The sequence below is a fragment of the Nicotiana tabacum genome, chromosome 17 (genome assembly GCF_000715075.1).
Source record: "Nicotiana tabacum cultivar K326 chromosome 17, ASM71507v2, whole genome shotgun sequence".
In the NCBI taxonomy this organism is placed as follows: domain Eukaryota; kingdom Viridiplantae; phylum Streptophyta; class Magnoliopsida; order Solanales; family Solanaceae; genus Nicotiana; species Nicotiana tabacum.
In genome coordinates, this window is record NC_134096.1 from 137878708 (window position 1) to 137897059 (window position 18352).

The 18352-nt window shown below is 40.9% G+C and overlaps 1 protein-coding gene across 1 annotated transcript in view; it reads left to right on the forward strand.

The window, feature by feature from the left end:
* Positions 1–670: 670 nt before the first annotated feature.
* Positions 671–18352, forward strand: part of LOC142172134 (secreted RxLR effector protein 161-like) — a 31358-nt gene continuing 13676 nt past the window's right edge. The window contains exons 1-2 of the mRNA XM_075235912.1: positions 671–853; positions 959–1184. Coding sequence (XP_075092013.1) covers positions 671–853; positions 959–1184 — 409 coding nt within the window. The remainder of the gene's footprint in view (positions 854–958; positions 1185–18352) is intronic.

The window sequence follows — 18352 nt, forward strand, 5'->3', positions numbered from 1 at the left end:
GCAATTGGGTGCAAATGGGTATTTGCAAAGAAAGAAGAATTTCCTAACCAAGAAGATGTTCGTTACAAAGCAAGATTGGTGGCCAAAGGGTATGCTCAAAAGGAGGAAATTGATTACAATGAGGTATTTTCTCCAATCATGAAACACTCCTCCATTAGAGTTTTGTTGTCGTTGGTAGCACAGTTGAATTTGGAACTAGTTCAGTTAGATGTAAAAACTGCATTTTTACATGGAGACTTGGAAGAGGAAATCTATATGAATCAGCGAGAAGGATTCAAAGTTGTTGAAAAGGAAAATATGGTGTGCAAACTTGAAAAATCATTGTACGGATTGAAACAATCTTCTAGACAATGGTACAAACGATTTGACAAGTTTATATTGTAGCAGAAGTACAAAAGAGGCAAATACGATCATTGTGTGTCTTTGCGCAAGCTTGAAGATGGATCTTTCATATATCTTCTCCTATACGTTGATGATATGTTGATAGCTTCCAAAAGTCAAGAGGAAATTGAGAAGTTGAAGATTCAACTAAGAAAGGAGTTTGAGATGAAGGATTTGGATGAGGCGAAGAAAATTCTTGGCATGGAGATAAAAAGAGATAAACATTCAAAGAAACTCTATCTATCTCAGAGAGAATACTTGAAGAAAGTAATCGATCGATTTGGCATGAATGAGAACACGAAGTCGGTTAGCAACTCCTCTTGCTCCTCACTTTAAGCTTAGTGCTTCTATGTTGCCAAAGAATGAAGCTGAACGAGAGTATATGTCAAGAGTGCCATATGTGAATGTCGTTGGTAGCTTGATGTATGCAATGGTTTGCACAAGACCTGATATTTCACATGCTATCGGAGTTGTAAGCAGGTATATGCATGATCCAGGAAAGGAGCATTGGCAAGCTGTGAAATAGATTCTACGGTATATTCGTAATACTGTAGATGTTGGATTGATTTTTGAGCAGGAAGATAGTCAGTATTTGGTTGGATATTGTGACTCGGATTATGCGGGTGATTTGGACAAGCGTAGATCAACTACTGGTTATGTTTTAACTTTTGCAAATGCACCAGTTAGTTGGAAGTCTACTTTGCAGTCAACGGTTGCTTTGTCTACTACTGAGGCAGAGTACATGGCAATTACGGAGGCTGTAAAGGAGGCAATTTGGCTTCAAGGGTTGCTTAGAGAGCTTGGTATTGGTCAAGAAAGCATCACACTATTTTGTGATAGTCAGAGTGCTATCCAATTAGCAAAGAACCAAGTTTATCATGCAAGGACGAAGTACATTGATGTTCGATATCACTTTGTACGAGATATTATAGAAGGTGGAGTCATGGTGCAGAATATTCGGACTACAGTCAACCCTGCCGACATGCTAACAAAAGTAGTGACTGCGATCAAGTTTCAACATTGTTTGAACTTGATCAACATTGTTGAACTTTGAAGATTGAAGTTGAAGACACAATCAAAATTTATCAGTGAGAGAAAATTAAAAAAATAGAATCTTGCCAGCTTGGAGATTTATTGAATTTGACAAGATTAATGTGAACTAGTGCGAACATTTGAAGCCTCCTTTTAGGAAGAAATTGGTAGATGCATTTTTCATGCATTTACATTGCATGATCACACTTAATATGATGTCATGCATGACATTATTAAGGCCATTTACCTTCTATAAATAGCAAGGGTTTTGTTCATTTGTAAACATCTCTCACTTGCCTTCTTATCTCCTAAGGCATTTGAATCTTCTTTCTCTCTTGTAGTACTTCACCTGTATTTTTGGAGTGAAATAAATTTGAGTTGATTGTGTCCGAGGACTAGGCAAAAATCAAATTTTGCCGAACCTCGTAAATTTCTGGTGTTCTTTTTATTATTGTCTTATTTACTATTTATTAACTACCTTTAGATATAGTAGTTGTGATTTATTCACTCTCTGTATATTCGGCTTCCGCAGTAACCTCAAACCAAAAATTAACTCAAAGCTCAACCACGACTTTGCCTTTCAAATTTGTCTCCAAACCAATCAAACTTAGCAATTTATTTACTAACAATTCAATTTGAGCTTTAGAAATTATTCACAATACGACAGAGACTTAATTTAAGTCATTTTCGAAAAAGTCAATGTGGAGCCCACTTTTTGGAATCCGACGAAAAATAACAGAATCCTAAAACCCATTTCGATACGAGTTCACCCGTACAAAAATTATCGAATTCCGACATCGGATTGCCTTTCAAATCTCCATTTTTTTTATTTTTGGAAGATTTTACAAAAATCTGAATTTCTTCAATTAAATTCACGGATTCATGATATAAATAAGTATGGAATCATGATAGATAAATGATATAGGATAAATAACACTTACACTGTTCAAATTTGTGAATACCCCCTCTGAAAATTGCCCATACTGAGCTCCCCAACTCTATTTTTGTTAAAAATGGCAAAACTCCCTGTTTATAGTGGTTTATGTCAGTATTGCCACAGGTGGCGTGGGGCGCTGCTTGTGGCGCCATTTCTAGAATCCCAAAAATTCCCAGCGCCAGGGCTAGCGCCCCACGCTACCCTGGATGCTGGTGGCGACGAGAAATCTTTCTTGACACGGAAATGGGCTTACTCTCTCATACAATGTCCGAATTCGACGATTATTTTTCCTATGGCTCCGAAAGATAGGGCCTGCTGCAGGCGGGCAACCTCGATTCATATAATAATAATAATAATAATATATATAAAGCCGATATGGCATGTTGCAGACGGGCAGCCCTGATCCCACAAATATTCTCACAATTGATGAACATGACTGAGTATGAAATGTAAATTTTAAAATAGTTAAATTCAACAGCAACACGACCCTATGGGTCCCAAAATATCGGCACGTAGCCTAAACATGATCTTTAATACGAGTCTTAGCTCAATTTTCCTAACACGTGGAGAATATTCAGATAATAACATGATTCTTTAATTTTTATAACTCCATAGAATTTATTCGAGTAAAAAATTCTATGGTGCACGCCCACACGCTCGTCACCTAGCATGTGTGTCACCTCCAACAATTGATATAACATAAAATTCGGGGATCCATACCCTCAGAATCAAATTTAAAAATGTTACTTACCTCAAACCGTAAAATTACTTATTCTGCTATGCCCTTGCCTCGTGAATCGGCCTCCGAACGTCTCGAATCTAGACACAATTAATTCGATTTAGTTAATACAAATTATAGGAATTAATTCCATATGAAAATATAAAATTTTCAATAAAATCCGAAATCGCACTCAAAAATCACCCGTGGGGCTCACATCTCGGAACTCGACAAAGGTTACAAAATATGAACACTCATTCAACCACGAGTCCAACCATACCAAATTTACCCATTTCCGACATCAACTAGACCTCCAAATCTTAAATTCTTATTTTGAAATCCCTAGGTCCAAATTCCCGATTTAAACCTCAAAAACACGTAATCTAGTCGGATTATTTGATGATAATTCAATATTATGGAGTAGAAATAATCACAAGTGACTTACCTCATGTTTTCCCGTGAATTCCCTCTGAAAATCGCCCCAAAACCGTGCTTGAAAGCCCAAAAATGGCAAAACTCGAAACCCCTTCAAAATGTATACTGCCAGGGCTTTCGCATCTGCGGTATTTTAACTGCTTCTACGGACACGCTTTTGCGAAGAAGCTATCTACTTCTGCGACGATTCCAAACTCCCCCTCCCCCATTTCCGCTTTTGCGATCAATCAGCCGCATCTACGACCTTGTAGGTGCGGAAAAATCTTTGCACCTGCACAACCTGCCCTGCCCTTCACTCCTGGCCGCTTCTCCGATGGTCATTGCGCACCTGCGGTGTCGCACCTGGGGTCAAAGCTTCGCAGGTGCGGTTACACCAGAAGCAAAATTTCTAGATTTTCCTAAGTCCAAATTTTAGATCTGTTAACCATCCGAAACTCACCCGAGGCCCCCGGGACCTCAACCAAATACACCAACAAGTCCTAAAATATCATACGAACTTAGTCGAGCCTTCAAATGACATCAAACAACGCTAAAAACACGAATCAAACCAAATTCAAGCCTAATGAAACTAAGAAAATAATAACTTCTACATTCGATGTCGAAACCAATCAAATCAAGTCCGACTAACCTCAAATTTTGCACACAAGTCATAAATGACATAACAGACCTATGAAAATTTTTAGAACTGGATTCCGACCCCGATATCAACAAGTCAACTCCTCAGTCAAACTTCCAAACTTAGATTTTTGTTTTAGCCATTTCAAGTCTAATTTAACTACGGACTTCCAAATAACTTTTCGGACAATCTCCTAAGTCCAAAATCACCATATGGAGCTATTGGAACCATCAAAATTCTATTCCGGGGTCGTTTACACATAAATCAATATCCGGATAACTAATTTAACTTAATCTTTAAATTTTGGAACTAAGTGTTCCAATTCATTCCAAAACCTCACTGGACCCGAACCAATTACCCCGACAAGTTATATAATAACTGTAAAGCACAAATTGAGCAGTAAATGAGAAAATGGGATTGTAATACTCAAAACGATCGGCCGAATCGTTACATATAACCACATCTCTGGTCATAATAGTTGTTCATAATCAATTTCAGCATCGTCAATTAACCTCATATTAACCAAAACTTTATTTTGAGTTTTCACAACACTGACAACAAAATGTGAGACATGAAGACCTCATAATTATTTACCCGACTTAATGAGTCACATTTAACGCCACCTGGACACTCACCTCGTGGGCTAAAACTCAATAATTACAGCACGAAATGGCTAAATATGCACAGAAAAACACATACAAGAATTATCAAATAAGTCTAATAGGCATGACTCCTTATTAGTACCATAGTACAATTTTAAATTTGACGAAGGGAGAATTTATAACACATGAATTTAATCACAAAGATCTCATTATGATATAACTTCCACCGCGACACGTAGCTCGGGTTAAACATATGAAAATCATATGAAAATGCGAGGATCCCATCCTCAACTCTCAATCACAAGTATTATGCACATTGTGCCAACTGAAACTTTCCATTTCTTTTTCTTGTTTTAATAAATTCCGTCAAAAGAATTCACAACACATAATGAACCCTCATACCGGTAGGGCATATAATTCATAAAATTAAAATTAATTATCTCGAAATTATACCAAAACCCACTGTAGTGAGTAACAGAAAGTCACTTTTTGACTCATAGCCCTCAATAGTTTGCAAAACAAAATGATAGACACGGGATAACAACATCAAATATCCCAACAGGGATAAATACGTGAGTGGTGTACAAATCACAAACTCGCCCTATATGGAGAATGATAGGAGGTCTTACCTCGATGATCAGAATTGAATCAAAATAAGAACGACACCATCTGGTGTAGCAGCCTTAGCCATATCATAACAATTATATCAATGGGTCGTGCCTCCACCTCTTAGGTGCCCTCTACCCGCCTGTCCTCCACCCCTAACTGGCTATGCATGTGGAGTATTAACTGGAATAAAGCTTGTAGCCTGAGTGTTCTGATGAAATCCACCCCTCCCAAGTCTGGGACAATCTCTCATGATATGCCTAGTATCACCACACTCATAACAACCCCTCTGAGGTCGTGGCTGCTCATACTGAGTTTGTGCCGGATATCTAGAATAACCACTGTAAGAACATCATACCGGTGGTGCACTAAAAGTTCTAACTAGAGCATTGCGAGTATTCTGAATTATGGACTAGGCTGACTAACTGCCCAAGCCTCCGCCATGATAAGTGATAGCTACAGAGTACAATCCACTAAATTCTATAAAATTTCGAGACCTCATGGCCTCATGTAGACTCCATTTCCTTACTTCAAACACGTTCTAACATCCTGGAAATCTCTACTTGCTGAAACGGAGTATCAGACTGCAACTCTCGAGCCATACATATTTAAAAATAATAATAGAGCCCTTCGATGAATCTGCGGACTCGCTCTCTAACTATATGAAACAAAATAGGTGCATGACGAGTTAACTCACTGAACGTGATAGCATATTTTGACACCGTCATAGTGCCCTGATGTAACCGTTCAAACTCTGTGCGCCACACATCTTGGAGAGTCTAGGGAACAAACTCTTTCAAAAACATCTCTGAAAATTGAGCCCAAGTTGGTGGTGTTGCATCGACTGGTCTACCCTCTTCAAAAACTTGCCACCATTGATATGCTGCTCCTGACAGTTAAAATGTAGTAAAGGCAACTCCACTCACTTCCATAATACCCATGGTGCGGAATACGGTGATACTTTTCTAGAAATCCCCGGGCATCCTCGGTAGTTGTGCCACTAACAGTAGGTGGGCTATACCTCTTATATCTATCAAGTCTCTTTTGTTCTTCTTCTAACATCTCTGGCCTGACCTCGGGCTGAACCAGAATAACAGGTGTTATCGGTACCACACCCAGAACCTGACTAATGTGAACATGTTGCTCTGGAGTACATGTGGTAGAAGTCTGAACTTCTCCCCTAATCTGTGAAGTATTTGGTGCAACAGAGATCAATCCTGCTCGAGTTAATGTACCAAACATGTTCAGGAACTGTGCTAAACTATCCTGAAGTCCCAGGGTAACAACAGGTGTCGCCGGTGCCTATCCCCCAACCGGAGCTACTGGCGGCTCCTCGACTACTGCTCTGACAGGTGCCCTAGCTACGGCACGTGCCATTCTTTGGCCCTGGCCTCTTACGGCCCTAGTAGGATACGCTGGTGTCTGTTCAGCTGTAACGACCCGGCCAATTATTTTGAGTATTACAAGCCAGTTCCCCAATTTACTGCCCAATTTATGCTCTACAGTTGTTATGTGACTTACGGGGGTGATTGGTTCGGGTCCGGTAAGGTTTTGAAATGAATTGGAATACTTAGTTCCAAGGTTTAAAGCTTAAGTTGAAATAGTGATCGGACGTCGACTTATGTGTAAACCACCCCAGTATAGAGTTTTGATGATTTCAATAGCTCCGTATGGTGATTTTGGACTTAGGAGCGTGTCCGAAAAATTATTTCGAAGCCCGTAGCTAAATTATGCTTGAATTAGGATATGATTCGTGGTTTTAAGCATTGTTTGATATGATTTGAGGTTTCGACTAAATTCGTATGATGTTTTAGGACTTGTTGGTGTATTTTGTTGAGGTCCCAAGGGCCTCAGGTGAGTTTCAGAGGGTTAACAGATCAATTTTTAGACTTGTAGCTTTGCTGGAATATTTCTGATGCACTATCTGGTTTACTTCATCGTGTTTGCGAGAGGAGTCTCGCGTTCGCAAAGAGGAATTGAGGGACATGCAAGATTTGCTCTTCGCGTTCGTGAAAGGTTGGGTAGGTTGTGCATCGTGAATGCGAGAGGGTTGTCGCGAAAAAGAGAGGGAGCCGGGTTTGGACCAAACGCGTTGGCCTACGTTCGCGAAGGCCTGGGGTCGTTAACCATCACGTTCGCTAGTAGGATCTCGCATTCACGAAGAAGAAATTGGGGAAGCATATTTTTGTGCTTCGCGATCGCGAGGCAAGGGCCGCGTTCGCGAAGAAGGAATCGCTGGGCAGAGAGTTTAAGTTCTGAAAATGGGACTTCGTCCTATTTTCCATTTTTGACGAATTGGAGCTCGGAAGGAGGCGATTTTCCGGAGATTTTCAAGGAAAACAATTTGGTAAGTGTTCTTAACTCAATATTGGTCAAATTACCCGAATCCATTGTTGTTTTTAACATTTAATCGGTGAATTAAGTTGGAAAATTTAGAAAACCCTCTTGGTTTAATTTGAAGATTTGAGGGTTGAGCTGATGTCGGAATTTGGTAAAATGCACATGGTTGGACTCGTAGTTGAATGAGCGTTCTTATTTTGTATGTTTTGTCGGGTTCCGAGATGTGGGCCTCACGGGTGAATTTTGGGTGCAATTTCGGATTTTTGTTGGAAAATTAGTATTTTTATATGGAATTAATTCCTATAATTTATATTGACTAAATCGAATTATTTGTGGCTAGATTAGAGGCATTTGGAGTTCGATTCGCGAGGCAAAGGCATTGCAGAATAAAGAATTTCACGGTTTGAGGTAAGTAACAGTTCTAAATTTTGTCTTGAGGGTATGAAACCCCAGATTTTGTGATATGTGATTGGTTTTGAGGTGACACACATGCTAGGTGACTGGCGTATGGGCGTGCACCGTAGGAATTGTGTCTTGAGAAATTCCATGTAACTGTATGGTTGAATAATTTGTTGATATCCGTACATTTTTTACGTATTTGAGAAATCGAACTATAAATCATGATTAAGATGTGTGTTGACACTGTAGGGACCCAGAGGTAGTGTACATGTAAATTATCTACTAAATTGCTATTTTGCACTCAGTCACAATTTTACTTGCACATTACATCTCAGTCTCTATTGTTCTTTATTGATGCATAATATCATTGCTATTTGGGCTGCTTATCATGATTTTTGAGAGCCCGAGAGACTGGAGAAGTTGATGACTGAGTGAGGTCGATGGCCTGATTGTGAGGATATTTATGGGATAGAGTTGCACGCCGCAACATGTTTCATTGTTATATGCCATGATTGGCTTGTTATAGCGCTTGGGCTGAAGGAGCCCCTCCGGAGTCTATACACACCCCCAGTGAGCGCAGGTACCTACTGAGTGCGAGTGTCGAGTGTTGAGTGATTGAGAGGAATGAGTGACAGTGAGGAAAGAGTGATTGTGATGTTGGAGTGAATGGGAGGATTGAGTGACTATTACTTTGAGATGATGCATTGATTTCATTATTTTTGCACTTCAGTTGTCATATATCACTGTTTTGAAAATTTTTGAAAGACATTATCTTCTGTTTCAGTCGAATTTGATAAGAAATTACTGTTTGAGTTTTAAATGTTAAACATGAACGAATGCATATCTTCTTATGTTGGAAATTACTGTAATTGGACTTAGCCGTGAAGCTCGTCACTATCTTCAACTCTCTATTTAGTATTGTTACTTGCTGAGTTGGTTGTACTCATACTACACCCTGCACCTCCTGTGCAGATCCAGGTACTTCCGGACACAGTGATTGCTAGTTTTTTTGAAGCTTTATCTGTTGGAGACTATCGAGGCAGCTGCTTGACATCCGCAGACCTTGACTCTCTTTCCTTTTAGTTTTTGTACTGTTCTATATTTTCAGACAGTGTTTAGTCAGTCAGACATTGCTATCATTTAGATGCACATATACTCAGTGACACCGATTTTTGGGAGTGTTTGTATCGGTATTTGCGAGATTTCTGGTATTGTATTTAAATATTATGTTTTCAAACTTAAAGGAAATCGTGATTTATTGAGGTTGTCGGCTTGCCTAGTATTAAGATAGGCGTCATCACGACATGTGTGATTTTGGGTCGTGACAAGTTGGTATCAGAGCCTAGGTTACATAGATCTCATGAGTCATGAGCAGGTTTAGTAGAGTCTTACGGATCGGTACAGAGATGTTTGTACTTATCTTCGAGAGGCTGCCGAACCCTTAGGAAAATTTCACTTTCTTGTATTCTGTCGTGCGAATTTGTTGATTCCGGTAACTAAATTTCTGTTATTCTATTCTCTCACAGTTGGTGATGACACGTACTACCGGATCGGATGGTCAGCCACCAATGCCACCAGTTAGGGTCGCGAGAGGCCGGGGTCGTAGTAGAGGCCAGGGTCGTAGTAGAGGCCAGGGCCGAGGTAGAGGTCGAGGTGTTGCTCGTACAGCAGTTGGAGCAGCACCTGTAGCACCACCAGTTGCTCTAGCTCAGGAGCAGATTCCAGATATAGTTGAGCCGGCGGGACCAGCTCAGGCACCAGCTGCACCTATTGTAATTTCAGGCCTTCAAGAGGCTCTAGCATAGATATTGACAGTTTGCACTGGCCTTGCTCAGGTAGTTTCGGCTCAGGCCGCACCAGCCACTTCTCAGGCCGGGGGAGGTACTCATACCCCTGTTGCCTGTACTCCAGAGCAGGTAGTGCAGAGACTTCAGATACTGGGGGCACTACCATCCTAGCCGGCTGCAGGTGCTCAGGCCCCGGTAGTCCCCGTTATGGCTGATGATGAGCAGAGGATACTTGAGAGATTTGGGAGGCTTCGACCTCCATCATTTAGCGGTGCTGAGTCAGAAGATGCTCAGGGTTTTCTGGATAAGTACTAGTGAATGCTTCGGACAGCGAGTATTCTAGAGACCAGTGGAGTCTAGTTCACTACTTTTCAGTTTTCTGGGGCTGCCTACAGATGGTGGGAGGATTATGAGAGGTACAGGTTGGTCGGTGCAGTACCACTTACATAGCAAGAGTTCTCCATTTTATTTTTGGAGAAGTTCCTGGCGTAGTCTCGCAGAGAGGAGCTGTGTAGATAGTTTGAGCAATTATGTTAGGATGGCATGTCTGTGACGCAGTACGAGATATGATTTTTTGAGTTGGCTTGTCACGCAGTTTGATTGGTTCCCACTGATAGGGAGAGGATTATGAGGTTCATTGATGGCCTTACATATCAGTTGCGGTTACTTATGACTAGGGAGAGGATATCTGGTGCTACTTTTGATGAGGTTGTTGACATTGCTCGGCAGATAGAGATGGTTCCCACTGACCGGGTGGTTTTAGCGGTGTTCCTTTAGGGGGTCAGTTTTACCACGGCAGGGGTCGTCCTTATAGGCACGCTCAGACGGGTCGTCCAGTTCACCGTGGTGCATCATCCAGCCATGGTTCATACAGTTCTCATCAGGGTCAGTTTTCTCTCAGTGCCCTTCCAACCTAGAGTTCGTCCCGTGCCCCTTCAGTTCAGGGTTTATTTGCACTCGGTGCTTCTAGCAGTTATTCTGGTTCTCAGGTCCCGATTCAATCCTTACCACCACCAGTACTGGGGAGTTGCTTTGAGTGTGGGGAGTTTGGGCATATGTGGAGGCAGTGTCATCGTCGATCGGGAGGTCCAGTGCAGCAGAGGAGTCAGACTACGACTTCAGCACCAGTTCCTTCGCCACCGACCAGTCAGCTAGGGGTGGGGCTCAGTCAGCTAGGGGTCGCCCATGAGGGGGAGGCCGATCAGGCGGCGGTCAGGCCCGATTCTATGCTTTTCCTGCCAGGCCAGATGTCGTTGCCTCAGATTGATCACAAGTATTGTCTCAGTGTGCTACAGGGAAGCTTCTATATTATTTGACCCTGGTTCTACTTATTCGTATGTATCATCGTACTTTACTCATTATGTGGATATGCCCTGTGAGTCCTTAGTTTCACCTGTTCGTGTATCTACGCCGGTGGGCGATACTATTATTGTGGACCGTGTATACCGGTCGTGTGTGGTAACTATTGGGGGAATGGAGACTAGAGTTGATTTCTTATTGCTCAGTATGGTTGATTTCGATGTAATCTTGGGTATGAATTGGTTGTCTCCATGTCATGTTATTTTGGACTGTCACACAAAAACTGTGACGTTGGCAATGCCGGGGTTGCCGAAGGTCGAATGGAGAGGTTCTTTAGATTATGATCCCAGCAGGGTAATTTCTTATTTGAAGGACCACTGTAAACTTCTGAAAGCTCTCTTCACACTCATCCGACCACCTGAACGGAGCACCTTTCTGGGTCAATTTAGTCATATGCATCGTAATAGACGAGAAACCCTCCACGAAGAGACAATAATAACCGGCTAAGCCGAGAAAACTCCGAATCTCAGTAGCTGAAGATGGCATGGGCCAACTCTGAACCGCCTCTATCTTCTTTGGATCCACATTAATTCCTTCACTAGACACTATGTGTCCTAAGAATTACACCGAACTAAGCCAGAACTCACACTTATAGAATTTGGCATAAAGCCTCTCCTCTCTCAGCCTTTGTAATACAATACCCAAGTGTTGTGCATGCTCCTCTTGGATACGTGAGTACAGTAGGATATCATCAATAAATACTACGACAAATGAATCGAGATACGACTAGAATACACTATTCATCAAGTGCATAAATGCTGCTGGGGCGTTGGTCAGCCCAAAAGACATCACGAGATATTTGTAGTGACCATAACGAGTCCTAAATGCCGTCTTTAGAATATCTGAATCCCAAATTTCCAACTGGTGATACCTAGATCTCAAATCAAATTTGGAGAATACCATCGCTCCTTAAAGCTAGTCAAATAAATCATCAATACGCGGCAAAGGATACTTATTCTTGATTGTAACTTTGTTTTAGTTGCATGTAATTGATGCATATCCGCATAGTACTATCTTTCTTTTTCACAAACAGAACCGGTGCACCCCAAGGCGACACACTAGGCCTAATAAACCCCTTATCAAGAAGTTCCTGAAGTTGCTCTTTCAATTCTTTCAATTCAGCTGGTGCCATACAATACGGAGGAATAGAAATGGACTGTGTGCCCGACATCAAGTCAATACCGAAATCAATATCCCTATCGGGTGGCATACCCGACAGGTATGCAGGAAATATATCCGAAAAGTCTCGCACGACTGGTACTGAATCAATAGTAGGATTATCTGCATCAACATTTCTCACAAAGGCCAAATATGACAAACACCCTTATATTGTGTATTGTGACACATCGCATATTGGTCTCAGTGCAATGCTGATGCAAGATGGTAGGGTGATTGCCTATGCGTCCAGGCAGTTAAAGGTACATGAGAAGAATTATCCGGTCCACGACCTTGAGTTAGCAGCTATTATTCATGCCTTGAAGATTTGATGGCATTATTTGTACGGTGTCCATTGTGAGGTTTATACCGATCATCGGAGTCTACAACATCTGTTTATATAGAAGGATCTTAATTTGCAATAGTGGAGGTGGTTGGAGTTGCTTAAGGATTATGATATAACCATTTTCTATCATCCCGGAAAGGCCAATGTGGTGGTCGATGCCTTGAGTCTTACGACAGAGAGTTTAGTTGGGTTTGTAGCTCGGTGTTTAAATTGTCAACAGGTGAAGTACGAGCTTCAGCGACCGGGCGGATTACTTTAGAGACTTGAAATTCTGGAGTGGAAATGGGAGCGTATTACCATGGACTTCGTAGTTGGGCTCCCACGGACTTTGAGGAAGTTCGATGCTGTTTGAGTGATTGTAGATTGGTTAATCAAGTCCGCACATTTTATTCCAGTCGGTATTACTTATTCTTCGGAGCAGTTGGCTGAGATTTATATCCGCGAGATTATTCGCCTACACGGTGTGCCAGTGTCCATCATTTCAGATCGGGGCACACAGTTCACATCACAGTTTTGGAGAACAGTGTAGCAAGAATTAGGTATATTGGTTCATTGATTTTGGGGGTTCTTGAGATCAATTTCTACCACTGGCAGAGTTTGCTTACAATAACAGCTACCAATCGAGCATTCAGATGGCTCTGTATGAGGCTTTGTATGGGAGACAGTGTCGGTCTCCGGTGGGTTGGGTTGAGCCGGGGGAGGCTAGGCTATTGGGTACTGATTTGGTTCAGGACGCTTTGGAGAAGGTTAAATTGATTCCGGAGCGGCTTCGCACGGTGCAGTCTAGACAGAAGCATTTCCGTGATGTTGCATACATGGTTGGGGAGAAGGTTCTGCTCAATATTTCACCCATGAAAGGTGTGTTGAGGTTCGGGAAGAAGGGCAAGTTGAGCCCTCGGTATATTGGGTCGTTCGAAGTGCTTAAGAAGATTGTATAGGTGGCTTATGAACTTGCCTTGCCACCTAGTCTATCGGGTGTTCATCTAGTGTTTCATGTATCTATGCTCTGGAATTATGTCGGAGATCCGTCTCATGTTTTGTATTTCAGCAAAGTGCATTTGGATGGTAATTTTACTTATAATGTGGAGCTGGTGGCCATTTTAGACCGGCAGGTTCGAAAGTTGAGATCAAAGAACATAGCTTCAGTGAAAGTGCAGTGGAGAGGCCAGCCAGTCGGAGAAGCTACTTGGGAGACGGAGCTGGAGATGCGGAGCAAATATCCACACCTATTTGAGACTCCAAGTATAATTCTAAACCCGTTCGAGAATGAACGATTGTTTAAGAGTGGGAGAATGTAATGACCCGACTGGTCATTTTGAGTATTACAACCTCGTTCCCTCATTTATTGCCCAATTTATGCTCTAGAGTTGTTATGTGACTTGTCGGGGTGATTGGTTCGGGTCCGGTGAGGTTTTGGAATGAATTAGAACATTTAGTTCCAAGGTTTAAAGCTTAAGTTGAAATAGTGACCGGATGGGGACTTATGTGTAAACGACCCCGGAATAGAGTTTTATGATTCCAATAGCTCTGTATGGTGATTTTGGACTTAGGAGCGTGTCCGGAAAATTATTTGAAAACACGTAGCTAAATTAGTCTTGAATTGGGGTATGATTCATGGTTTTAGCATTGTTTGATGTGATTTGAGGTTTCGACTAAGTTCGTATGATGTTTTATGACTTGTTGGTATATGTGGTTGAGGTCTCGGGGGCCTCGGTGAGTTTCAGAGGGTTAACAGATCAATATTTGGACTTGTAGCTTTGCTGGAATTTTTCTGATGCACTATCTGGTTTCCTTCATCGCGTTCTCGAGAGGAGTCTCGCATTCATGAAGAGGAACTGAGGGATAGGCAAGATATGCTCTTTGCGTTCGCGAAGGAGAGGATGCGTTCGCGAAGGGTTGGGCAGGTTGTGCATCGCGAACGCGAGAGGGTTGTCGCGTTCGCGAAGAAGAGAGGGAGCTGGGGTTGGACCAAACGCATTCGCGTGAGAGCCTTCGCGTTCGCGAACGCCTGAGGTCGTTAACCATTGTGTTCGCGAGTAGGATCTCGCGTTCGCGAAGAAGAAATTGGGGCAGCAGAATTTTGTGCTTCGCGAACGTGAGGCAAAGGCTGCGTTCGTGAAGAAGGAATCGCTGGGTAGAGAGTTTAAGTTCTGAAAATGGGATTTTTGACGAATTGGAGCTCGGAAGGAGGCAATTTTCAGGAGATTTTAAATGAAAACATTGGGGTAAGTGTTCTTAACTCAATATTGGTCAAATTACCTAAATCCATGGTTGTTTTTAACAATTAAACGGTAAATTAAGTTGGAAAATTTAAAAAACCCTCTTGGTTTAATTTGAAGATTTGAGGGTCAAGTTGATGTCGGAATTTGGTAAAATTTGTATAATTGGACTCGGGTTTGAATGAGCATTTTTATTTTATAAGTTTTGCCGGGTTCCGAGATGTGGGCCCCACGGGCGTTTTTTTGGTGCAATTTCGGATATATGTTGGAAAATTAATATTTTCATATGGAATTAATTCCTATAATTTGTATTGACTGAATCAAATTATTTATGGCTAGATTCGAGGCGTTTGGAGGCCGATTCGCGAGGAAAAGGCATTGCAGAATAAAGAATTTCACGGTTTGAGGTAAGTAACAGTTATAAATTTGGTCCTGAGGGTATGAAAACACGGATTTTGTGATATGTGATTGGTTTTGAGGTGACGCACATGCTAGGTGACGGGAGTGTGGGCATGCACCGTAGGAATTATGACTTGATAAATTCCATGTAACTGTATGGTTGAATAATTTGTTGATATCCGTACATTTTCTACGTATTTGAGAAATCGAACTATAAATCATGATTAAGACGTGTGTTGACATTGTAGGGACCCACAGAGGCCGTGTACATGTAAATTATCTGCTAAATTATTTTTTTGCACTCAGTCACAGTTTTACTTGCACATTACATCTCAGTCTCTATTGTTCATTATTGATGTATCATATCATTGATATTTGGGCTGCTTATCATGATTTCTGAGAGCCCGAGAGACTGGAGAGGTTGATGACTGAGTGAGGTCGAGAGCCTGATTGTGAGGATATTTATGGGATCGGGTTGCACACCGCAGTATGTTTCATTGTTATATGCCATGATTGGATTGTTATTGTGCTTGCGCTGAAGGAGCCCCTCCGGAGTTTGTACACCCCCCCCCCCAAAGAGAGCAGGTACCTACTGAGTGTGAGTGTCGAGTGATGAGTATTGAGAGGAATGAGTGACTGTAAGGAAAGAGTGATTGTGAGGTTGGAGTGAATGGGAGGACCGAGTGACTTTTACTCTGAGAGGATGCATTGATTTCATTATTGCTGCATTTCAGTGTCATATATCATTGTTTTAAAAAATTCTGAAAGAAATTATCTTCTGTTTCAGTTGAATTTGATATGAAATTACTGTTTGAGTTTTAAATGTTGAACATGAAACCATGCCTATCTTCTTATGTTAGAAATTACGGTAATTGGACTTAGCCGTGAAGCTCGTCACTATCTTCAGCTCTTTATTTAGTATTGTTACTTGCTGAGTTGGTTGTACTCATACTACACCATACACCTCGTGTGCAGATCCAAGTACTTCCGGACACGGTGATTGCTAGTTTTTTTTAAGCTTTATCCATTGGAGACTATCGAGGTAGTTGCTTGACGTCCGCAGACCTTGACTCTCTTTCCTTTTAGTTTTCGTACTGTTCTATATTATCAGACAATGTTTTATCAGTCAGTTATCATTTAGATGATCATGTACTCAGTGACAGTGGGTTTTGGGAGTGTTTGTATCAGTATTTGCGAGATTTTTGGTATTGTATTTAAGTATTATGTTTTCAAAATTAAAGGAAATCATGATTTATTAAGGTTATCGGCTTGCCTAGTATTAAGATATGTGCCATCACGATAGGCGTGATTTTGGGTCGTGATATCAGCTGACCCGGTAGCACGTGTCCTCACCTTATGTGAGATAATAGAGTTACAAAGACTCAAATTCCAAAATCAACAATTTTCACACGACATGAATGAAAGAAGTGGAAATTTCCTAACAGTTCTATAGCCTCTCAAAGATAAGTACAGACGTCTCCGTACCGATCCGCAAGACTCTACTAAACTTGTTCGTGACTCGTAGAACCTATGAACCTAGAGCTCTAATACCAACTTGTCACGACCCAAAATCCCACCTCAGGCATCCTGATGGCACTTAATCTCTAAGACTAGGTAAGCCGATTTCAATTTCATTTGAAGCTATTTTTTTTAAAACAAATAATTTACAAGTGTCGAAACCAAAAAGCGAAAACAAATATAACAACCTCCCAAGACTGGTAATACTGAGTCACAAACTCTAACTGAATACATGCAATGATCTCAAGGATCAGATATACAATACTGTTCGAATAAGAGTTGACAGTACAATAAAATGGAAAGACTCCAAGGGACTGCGACGGCCAAGCAGCTCTACCTTGAATCCTTGCGATCAACACACTAACTCTGTCCGAGTCCGATATCTCCAATACCTGGCTCTGCACAAAAATGTGCAGAAGGTAGTATGAGTACACCACAGTCGGTACCTAGTAAGTATCAAGACTAACCTCGGTGGAGTAGTGACAAAGTACAGTCAAGACACTCACTAGTCAAATAACATGTGGAGTATAGCATACAAAAATAATAGAAAGACAAATGGCAGTGATAGCAACAATAAATCAACTAGTGGTATAAACAACAAGGCAACAAGAACACCAAAAATATTTCCCAAATGAATAATGAACACAAGCACAACTAATTAATCAAGTCCTTCAAAATATACATCTTTTATCTACAAGTTTTTCGAATAGACATCTTTAGAATATAATCCTTTCAAATAAATATATTGCGAATATAATTCTTTCAAATAAATATCTTTCGAATATAATTCTTCAAATAAAATCTTTCGAATATAATTCTTTCAAATAAACTCTTTCGAATATAATCCTTTCAAATAAAATATCTTTTGAATATAATTCCTTCAAATAAATATATTCCGAATAAAATCCTTTCAAATAAAATATTTTTCGAATATAATTCCTTCAAATAAATATCTTTCGAATATAATCCTTTCAAATAAATATCATTTGAATATAATTCTTCAAATAAAATCTTTCGAATATAATGCTTTTCAAGTAAAAGTCATCATGTGACACCTCATTTCAAAATCATAAAAATTACGGGTCTCAGTCCACTTTCATATTTCCACGACACCTCGTGCCCACATTTCATATCACAAATGCACGGGCAATACACAAGGCAGGAAATATAATAATATAATGGAATGAATAAGAAGTGAACAATGAGAAATTAAAGAAAGAAAAAAACACAGCAAATAGAGGTAAACAACAAGAGCACTCCCGAGGTACCGCCTCGTAATCCCAATAGTAAATATGCAACAACAGGGAGATCTCCCTAGCAATCGCCTCGCAATCCCAAAAGTAAATATGCAATAGTAGGGGGAGTTTCCGAGGAATCGCCTCATAGTCCTAAAAGTAAATATGCAAACAGGGGGATCTCCCGAGTAAACGCCTCTGTGATGACCCAAAATGTCATTTTAAATTTAATAAGTAATTATATGTTCTAAAACCTCTAAAAGCACCA